This window comes from Cryphonectria parasitica (genome assembly GCF_011745365.1).
Source record: "Cryphonectria parasitica EP155 unplaced genomic scaffold M406scaffold_1, whole genome shotgun sequence".
Taxonomy (NCBI): Eukaryota; Fungi; Ascomycota; class Sordariomycetes; order Diaporthales; family Cryphonectriaceae; genus Cryphonectria; species Cryphonectria parasitica.
Genome location: NW_024468909.1, coordinates 4,896,155 through 4,905,379, shown reverse-complemented (window position 1 = coordinate 4,905,379; position 9,225 = coordinate 4,896,155). Strand labels below are relative to the sequence as shown.

The 9,225-nt window shown below is 54.0% G+C and overlaps 3 protein-coding genes across 3 annotated transcripts; 1 reads left to right on the top strand and 2 right to left on the bottom strand.

The window, feature by feature from the left end:
* Positions 1 to 1,519: 1,519 nt before the first annotated feature.
* M406DRAFT_35082 (uncharacterized protein) lies at positions 1,520 to 2,470 on the bottom strand (the record flags this gene model as incomplete). Its single annotated transcript, XM_040922577.1, has 2 exons — positions 1,520 to 2,256; positions 2,389 to 2,470. 2 exons carry the CDS (start codon positions 2,468 to 2,470, stop codon positions 1,520 to 1,522), a joined length of 819 nt encoding a protein of 272 aa, XP_040781664.1.
* Positions 2,471 to 3,851: 1,381 nt separating this feature from the next.
* Positions 3,852 to 5,000, top strand: M406DRAFT_59613 (uncharacterized protein; the record flags this gene model as incomplete). Its single annotated transcript, XM_040924642.1, has 2 exons — positions 3,852 to 3,906; positions 3,982 to 5,000. The coding sequence occupies 2 exons, from the start codon at positions 3,852 to 3,854 to the stop codon at positions 4,998 to 5,000; spliced, it is 1,074 nt and encodes a 357-aa protein (XP_040781663.1).
* Positions 5,001 to 7,552: 2,552 nt separating this feature from the next.
* Positions 7,553 to 8,764, bottom strand: M406DRAFT_320479 (uncharacterized protein). Its single transcript, XM_040919391.1, has 3 exons — positions 8,386 to 8,764; positions 8,109 to 8,244; positions 7,553 to 7,984 (listed from the first exon to the last, which is right to left on the bottom strand). Exons 1-3 carry the CDS (start codon positions 8,386 to 8,388, stop codon positions 7,911 to 7,913), a joined length of 213 nt encoding a protein of 70 aa, XP_040781662.1. The 5' UTR covers positions 8,389 to 8,764; the 3' UTR covers positions 7,553 to 7,910.
* Between the last annotated feature and the right edge of the window lie 461 nt (positions 8,765 to 9,225).

Sequence of the window (9,225 nt, the reverse complement as noted above, 5' to 3'; positions counted from 1 at the left end):
ATCGGCAGGCGAGTCTCAGGCCTCCAAAGTTAAGAACTGGCTAAAATCCCGCCTGTCCAAACCTCGCGCCAGGTCTATCTCGACCGTCAAGGCCGAGAAGCAGTCCGGTGGGTTTGTCGGCGGAGTAGCGCTCACCCGTCTGCATGCAGACGGCACCGAGAGCCTGACGAGTCTCCACAGCGACGGGACGCAAAGCGGCAGTATGCGCGAGGTCGCGCTCGCGGGCCGGCCTGTCTCAGCCGCCGCGCCGGTACAGGCAGATGAGCCGGGCGAGGGCAGCGGGTCGCGCAGGCGAGGGAGGGGAGGCAGGGGAGGGAGTGTGAGCAGCGTGAGTAGCGAGGAGAACGCATCCTCGGAGACTGCGAAGGCCAAGGCGCGGGCCAGGACGACGGCGGCGCTGGAGGGGATCGAGGTTCCCAGGGCTATTGAGGACCCTGCAAGAGCCACGCCACGGAACAGCGCAAGTCCCGAGAGGGGGTCCAAATTCATCGAGGATCTGAAGTGAAAAGTGCCGCGCTGTCGAGATGTTTCTCAAAGCGATGACTGATGGGTAATGTGAGCTGCAGCTTTTGCTGGGCACACTGTGCGCAGGGGATCTTGCAGGGTGAACAAACGTGTTCCGTCTGGGAAGGGAAGACAAGGCGAAGGAAGGCAATACGCGGCGTTGATTTACACGGCGTTGATTTGGACAGGGAAGGGAAGGAAGACATGTTTTTTATTTTATTTTATATCCACCAAGGGGGTTTGGACGCTCCTCATGGTTACAGTATTATGAGTTGAGGAGGAGTGAGCACGCTATTCTTGCGAGTTGTTAAATGCCGTACACGCACAGTAGATTGTCGTATCTCAAGAAAGAGAAAAGAATACTCATTTGGCCACAATCTTCTTGGCAAGTGTATTCATGGGGCTGTCGGCGGTGTTGCTGGCTTATTTCTAGTTCGGGTCTCATAATTATTTAGGTCTTGCAAGTTCAACATTAATCGTCGCCGACCCCAAGTAGTGCTTATCTCCTTAAGCTCTTGTCTGCAGGATTCCTCCTCTCTGATTATTTTGGTGTATCTTAACGTCTCTGGCAAATCAAGCGTGCCCTCTTCGCCCAGGCTCGTTTATTTGATCAGCCGTTCAGAACGAAATTCTGCTTACTGTCACGAAAGGGGAGAGACAGCGGGGAGCAAAGGATAAAAAAAAAATCCTAAAAGGCAACAACATGTACAGTATGTGAAAGATGAGTGATACTAAGAATTAAACATTTCAAAGCTTTCCAGGGTATATACAATTCAAATCTCGTAGAAGTAAATGCCATCGTCACATGCCTTATCCCCCAACGCCATTAAAATGCAGAAGGCAAGTAGAGACGAAAAAGAAGCAAAAACCAAAAAGAAAAAAAGGATCGCGATTGTAAATCTCACTTGGCAGTCCCTGCCGATTCCCAAACAATACCACCAGCCAGTGTATCTTGAATAGCAGCCGGCTTACATACGTAGATTTGACATTAATGCGGTTGCCTTATGATCCGCTTTTAGAAGTTGCTCGGTAGGCCAGCGTCGTCTTCAAGATCTCTCCTATGGGTGTGCGGCATGCTCCGGTCGCTGGCGCCCTCCTCAGGTTTGTGGGCTTGGTGGCGGGCATTCCAGGTCCTTGTCCTGTAGTTGCCGCCGCGCTTGGTGTCCATGGCCGGATACAGGTCGACGTAGAAGGAGAAGACATAGAAGCTGAAGACGAGGGCAATGATCCACTCGAGGACGGCGGCGGGGTTATAGATCTGGTAGCGGGTGAGGACGACAAAGGGGATGGCGAGGGCGATGGTGACGAGGACGAAGGCGAGCTTGATCCAGAAGGAGACGGCGAGGATGTTGTGCTCGGGATGGCGGATGCCGAGGCGCTGGTACTCCCAGCAGACGAAGATGGCACTGAACAGGTAGCCGACGATGAAGAAGCCGAGGAAGAGGTCGTGCAGGCGCGGGTGGCGGGCCGTGTCGAAGATGCTGAGAAGGATGAGGCCGACAGTGCCGATGAGGGCGCAGAAGATGGTCAGGCCGGACAGAATCTTCTCGCCGCGGGTGCTGTTGGGCACGAGGCGGCCGCGGTGCCGCAGCCAGCGGTCCGAGAGGAAGCTCGTGTCGAGGAGCACCGTGGTGAGGACGCAGCCGACGATGAAGAGGGGCTTGAGCTCCTGCGCCCCGACGTCCGAGATGTAGGCGATGTGCTGATTAGCAGACATTGACGGGTAGTGTTCGGAATGCGTGTCGATGACCCCTAAGGAAGGAGACTTGTTAGCAAAAAGAAGAAACGGCAGCAACACGAACAAGAAAGACGGCCATGGCAATTGCCAGGTGAGGTGTGTTGGAGTGAGTGAAGTGAGTGTGAGAGAGAAGTGTCGTGACGTACAGTGGAGCAGCAGTCCCAACAGCATGCCGAGCCATACCAGCCCAGCGATGATGGGAAACACCCAATAGGATAATCTCATCATCTTCACAAAGAATGAAGTAAGCCCTTTTCCGTCTGGCCTGGGGAGAAATGGTAAGAAAAACAAAGCAAAACGAGAATCAAGAACGACGGAGAAGAGGAAGAAAAAGGCTGGTGAGAGCCAGGGGGGTAAGTAAGTAAATAACAGGCCATTCAAGTTCAACCATCAACCAAATGAGCAGGGGAGGGTAAACCGGGAGTCAAGCACGCAACAGAACGAAGAGCCTGTTTCCGGATGGCTGGGCCGCACTCGAGCCAAACTTGGGCTGATAGAGGACCCTCTTGGCAAGGCACGCAAGGCCAAGGAAGTATCGGCAGACCCTGCGCCCCAGGGACTGACGTGGAAGACATGAAATGACCTGTTCAGTTTTTTAGCCTCGTGGTGCGAGCAGTGTCTTGTGTCTCTCCTGCTTTGTTGCGACGTCAACTTGACCCAGAAAAAAAAAAAAAAAAAACAGCAACACAATCAAAGCTTAAAAGTGACGTCAAGGGAACACACATCCTTAAGGCTTCCCAGGTTGCCAGGAATGCACAAAGGGTCCACTGGACCACTTGGAAGGCCGCGCTAGCTGACGTCTACTAAACGGATACCATGCAGGCTACGCTCTTTTATCTGATAGGCTTTGGCGCTGGGGCCGTCCAAATTTGCTGGCATGTCTGGGGTCGGAGATTACAGCACCCTCGCAAACTCTCAACCTCTTGTCCATGGTACCTCTGACTCTCGACAGCTGCGAGGTAGACAAAGGCTCCATCTCGGCTAGGTAGAATAGCAGCAGAGGTCAATGTGGTTTTGCTTCATGAAGATCTTCAGGTCCCTTACTCTATACGTAACTGCATATTGAAGTAGTATTTTCCAGACAGGAGCGGCCCGAGGGTGGGCCTAATGTATGCAAGCTGTTGCTGCGGACGAAATAAATCTACGAGTCCATCAGGTAAAGGTAGGTGCAGAGTCTAGAAGCAAGTCCACACAAGAGAGACGGCGCTTGGGCCACCCCCACCCCCACTTCGGCACCAGCCGAGAGACCATAGCAGACATCGTCTCGGATCTTTTCACAAGCAAAGAACCCAGCAACACATTTCTATCGCCCACCCAACACTCAGCTTTGCCACCATACAAAGTACATACAGTACGTCCCATACGATAGGGGCACTTCCGTTCGACCATATCGCCAGTTGACTCTACGATGAGTGCATCTCCAGCTTGTTGAAGCAGCTTAGCTACTTTGAATATGGCTGCCTCACCTCTTGTCGAGCGTCCTGCGCATCCCTCCGCCCTTAAGCCCTCCCATTCCCCTATGCGACAACAGGCCTCTGCACAACACTCCTCCTCTACCAATGGAACCCCACAGGCGGCACAGCCAACCGGCCAAGGCGGCCAGACCACTATGATGGACCTCGCTGAGCAGATCAACCTCGAGGAGCGGAGGAAGTATGTCAAAGGTATACACACATCCGCCCTGGGTTCACCATCGTCCAGACTGTGAAGCTAACCCTCAATCCGCTCTCTCCTACTAGGCAAGAAGCTTGGTGAGGGTACCTACGCCATTGTAAACCTGGGCCATGCCCGCGCCGACCCCTCCCAACTCGTCGCCATCAAGAAGATCAAGAAGCAAAAGGAATATGCAGAGGGTCTCGCCCCCGATGCCGTCCGCGAGCTGAAGCACCTCCAGGAGCTCTCCCACCCCAACATCATCTCGCTGCTCTCCGTCTTCTCCACCAAGGACCAGAACCTCTGCCTTGTCCTCGAATACCTCCCCCTCGGCGATCTCGAGATGCTCATCCGCGACCAGGACGGCATCCGCTACGGAACGGCAGACATCAAGGCCTGGATGGGCATGCTGACGCGGGCCGTCTGGTTCTGCCACGAGAACTACATCCTCCACCGCGATATCAAGCCCAACAACTTGCTGATCGCGGCCGACGGCGAGGTCAAGCTGGCGGATTTCGGTCTCGCGCGCAGCTTTGCGGACCCGTGGGGGATCATGACCTCCAACGTCATCACGCGGTGGTACCGCCCGCCCGAGCTTCTCTACGGCGCCAGACACTACAGCGGCGCCGTCGACGTGTGGAGTGTGGGCACGGTCATGGCCGAGATCATCGTCCGCGTCCCGTACCTCCCCGGCAACACGGAGCTGGACCAGATCCAGCTCATCTGCGACCGCATCGGCACGCCGACCGAGGAGGTCTGGCCCGGCGTGAGCAAGCTTGACGGCTACGTCCAGCCGGAGCGCGTCGTGCCCCCTCAGCCCAGGGCCAACTTCCTCCAGACCTTCGGCACCGTCGGCGACGAGGGGGTCGACCTGCTATGCAAGACGCTCATCCTGGACCCCAAGAAGCGCATCACCGCGAGGGAGATGCTCGAGCACCCCTGGTGGCGTGTGGAGCCGCGGCCCACCCGGAAGCAGGACCTGCCCCGGAAGGGCGGTGGCGAGGAGAAGATGGGCGCTGACCTCAAGAGGCGCCCGGGCGTGGTCGATGAGGACCGGGGTGGCAAGGTGGCGCGAAAGTTGGACTTTGGAGGCGCCAAGAAATAGGATTTCGACGAGCGCGAGAGTACGACGCTGCGTTCTTGCACTCCTTCAATGCCTAGGATCAGAGACCCTGCCTTGGAGAGGGTACGGCGTGGCTGCTGAGTTTCTCTCATTGCTGAGGGGCTTTCTAAGGAACAACCACAATATTATGAGAGCATATAGCGGCGTTTGTGGAACGGTTTGTCCATCATAGGATACAGGCGTGCTGGAGGGCTGATTATGAAGGGGCCTTCACAACTGCATCTTCAATTAGAACAAGGGAAAATAAATCTGATAATTACTTCAAGCATAAGGACAGGGACACCCTTTGAGGCAGCGTGCCTGCGTCTGTCTACTGCTATCATCCAACGTATGATATCAGCTAAGGGCAAGAGAATGCCTCTTCTCTCCTTTCTCCCTCTCGTTGCCTCTCTACAAGCAATTACTTCAAAGCATATTCACATCACAACCTTTTGCGCCTCATGTTACGTTCGAAATGTAGCAATAACAATGCGCAACGGGATCTCCACCACAACCCGGTACTCCTTCTTAAGCCAATCTTTCAAGACGGAGTTTACAAAGGAAATAGAGAAGATAAATAATAAATACGATTCAACTCCGAATTGATTGCTAAAAGTAAGTAACTAAGCGTAGTCATTGCGGACTACACTTCACATGTCTGGCCGCCTTCTCTCTCAAGTCTAGCGTAAGATCTGAATACTGCCGCTAAGGTGGACCAGTCTCCACTCAAAAAAAGTTCCCAGAAGATGGTCTGTTCTACCTCTCCCGCTGTGGATCAGCGAATGAATCTTCTTGCGAGTTCATACAACAATGCAACTCCGTTTCCTATCATAAATCACTACAACAGAACAATGTCTGCAACAGAGGGCGGCCATAGCTTCGAGGGGCTGCATCCCGACAGGCTCAAGGGATTGGCTTTTCCTATAGGTATATATGCATTCCTTCCTTTCCGACACTTTGGTTCCTTTTTGTTGCTTCGACATTGGCACATCGCGAAACAACACCAAAGATTGTATCTGTGTCGTCTTTTATTTGTCCCTGACACAAACACACACACAAACACACACACAAACACACACACATACACACACACACACACACACACACACCGTGTTGCCATCAACCCGTAAACAACAAAACTGACGCTCACACCCCACCACAGCAGATAAAAAACCCAATCACAAAGAAAACGAGCGTCAGCAGCGCACCCTCTTCCGCAAAGCCAAGCGCCAGGCAAAGTCCGAAGCAAAAGTCGCGCGCAAGGCCAACGCCCAGCATGCCAGAAAATGGACCGGCGAGCGCAAGGAGGCCGACAAGCTCAAGAAGAAGGCTAACCAGGCGGGCAAGGTCGACAAGACGCGGCGCCGCAATGACGAGCGCCGCGGGCGGTTAGAGGAGCAGGCGGAGCGGATGCTTTCCGAGGCGTCCAAGGCGCTGGTGAGGCGGGAGGCCGTGGAGGCGCTGCGGACGGAAGAGGAGGAGGTTGTGCAGCAGCTGCGGAGGAAGGAGGCGGCGGACTTCATACCCCTTGAGGAGGGCGGCGATGACGGGCCCGAATCCGACGAGGTCGTAGCCGCCGAAGCGCCAGAGAAGGCCGATAAGAAGAAGAGCAAGAAGAAGAAGAAGAAGGCATCCAAAAAGTCCAAGCATGCCAAGGAGGAGGTAGAGGACGGAGAGGCGCAGCCCGGAGAGCCACTCTCCAAGAAGGAGAAGAAGGATGCCAAGAAGAAGTCCAAGAAATCCGGCGAACCCATACTAGAGGACGGGCCAGGCGCAGAGTCGACCAAGAAGCACAAGAAAAACAAGAAATCAAAGAAGGAGCCCAAGGAGGAGGTCGAGGGCGGAGTTCTCGCGACGGATGCCGAGGATGCTACAAGGTCCGCCAAGAAGGACAAGAAGCGCAAGCGAGATGCAGACGCTGAGGTGACCGAGGAGGCATCGTCCAGCAAAAAGGCAAAGAAGGCCAAGAAGCGGGAGCGAGACACCGATGCTGCCGAGGAAAAAGCCGAGGTCGAGGACGAGGACGAGGACGAGACAGCATCCAAGAAGAAGGCAAAGAAGGAAAAGAAGGACAAGAAATCCAAGAAAGACAAGAAGTCTGCTGGAGCAAAGGAAGATCCAGCACCAGCGACAGAGGAGAAACCCGCCGCATCAGAGGCCGACGCGCAGAACTGGAACGTAGGCGAGCTGGAAGGCGGTGCTGCGCGACAAGCCAAGTTCCTCCGCCTTCTCGGGGGGAAGACTACTGGTGCGGTCAAGGGCGGTGCCGGCTCATCATCCTCATCATCCCGAGCACATCTCGATATCAACAAGGTCTCCAACGAGCTGGCGCAACAGTTTGAGGCGGGTCGCAAGATGAAGTGGGAGACGGGCGGACAGCGCAAGGGACTCGGTGCATAAGCTTAGGCGTTGGTAGTCAGTTACTAGCATCCGCTGTATGAATATCGATTCTTTCCTCGGCGTTTTTTTTTTTTTTTGGTTTTTTTTTTTTGGTTTTTTTTTTGGGTGTCCTTTCAAACGACAGATCAAGTGTTGAGATGAACAGAAGACCGATTGCTTGAACATGTCCTGGTTCGCTCTTTGCCCCTTGGCTATGTATGCCCCCCGCAGATTCTTCTTTTTCGTCGCCTAGCACAGAAGCAGTGCATTTGTGATAGCGATCATATGTAAACTCCGTCGAATCATCCCATGCGCCCAGCCAGCGTTGTTCGCGCCCAGCTGCCCCCAGATTTTTAAGAAAAGTTTGACCCCGTCGGAGCCTCGACAGACAAAACACCCACAGTGTGCCCGCGTACGTCCACCAGCACAATGCATACAAGCACCTATTCTTTCATCCGCACACGATATAAACTCCTTTCCACCCCATCACGCCACACCGGTACTGCCTTCTCCCCTGGTATCAACAAGTCTCGCTCACCGGCTGCCGAAGAAGATGCGGGAGAGAACCTCGAACACTATGCCACCGAAGACGACGAACGCAAGGACACCTGTGTTGTTTTGAAGAGATGATCTGTTAGGTGGGTTCTGTTCTTGTTCTGTTTTCTTGGTGTAAGGGGAGGTAAAGAGAGAGGGGAGGGGAGGGGGAGGATGTCCATCAGAGTTTGCGCGTACCGAGCCAAACGGGGGAGATGGGCGACTTTGTGACCTCCTTGTTCCTCTTCTTGATCTCCTCGCTGGACTTGCCGCGGCGGGCGTCCTGCTCCTTGGCGAACTTGGCGTTGGCGCGTCGTTGTTGGGGTGTTTGCGCCTGGACGGAGAGAATAGAGCCGGGTCAGTTCTCCTTCGTTGCTCTTGTTTTGTTGCAAGGGAGAGAGGTGGGAATGAATGCGCTTGGAGGGGAGAGAGATGCATGTGACAAGCTGGTGGGGGTCGGGATTTGGGGACTTACCATTGTATAAGTCTGGTGTCAAAGAGGCAACGGGGGCTGAGTAGAGAGAGAAAGAGAAAGAGAGAATAGTAGTGAAATACGGGGTTTCGAATGGTCTTGGAAGAGGGAGTGGAATTGGAGGTTGTGTTCGTCGGGGAGGAGCCGGTTGAGCGAGTGGAGGAAGCGAGTTGAAATAGGGAAGCTCGTTGAGAAGGGACAGATCGCCTCGTCTCTTGCTGTCAAGTTGCTTAGAGAAGGATACTCTTGGAAGAGTAGATAAGTAGGGGATCAGACTGAGTATCGGTTTGTTTCTTTTTGTTTCTTTGAATGAATGAAGGACAAAATCCGCGCACCCTTGCTTGATTTCAATTAATCAATTGACCAGATCTCCCGAAATTCTGGCAGACGTGTCGTCTAATCTCGAAAGGCCCTCTTCCCTGTACTCGACGACAACCCTTGACTCCGCACTCACAGGGGGGGGGGGCTCACCCTTGAGTCCCATGCACGGCTAGCAGAGCCGAGGTGGGGTGGAAAGGGCCCTGAGATTTGTAGCTAGTAGCCGTAAGGTTGATGTAGCTTCCCTAAGGCCTTTTGCTTGTGCTGTGACCTCACCTGCAATTTTCACCAAAGGGTTCGGGTTCTCTCCACAATCAACCACGATTCTTTCATACGAACCAACCAACACATATGAGACATACATCTCTCTCTCACTCCTCCTCTTCACATTATTTTCTGCATACGCCAAGATGAATTCAAGAGCCTTGTCAATAGTCAACCGGCAAATATGGCCCTCGCCAAGAACACTCACCTCAAGAGCACCAGCCCTACGACGATTCGCCTCATCAGATAGGCAGCCTTCCA

Bases quoted from the DNA above. Each gene is read 5' to 3' on its own strand.
- M406DRAFT_320479 (XM_040919391.1), bottom strand. The intron at 7,985-8,108 runs GTACGCGCAAAC...AAAACAACACAG, and splicing joins CATCTCCCCCGTTTGGCTCG to GTGTCCTTGCGTTCGTCGTC.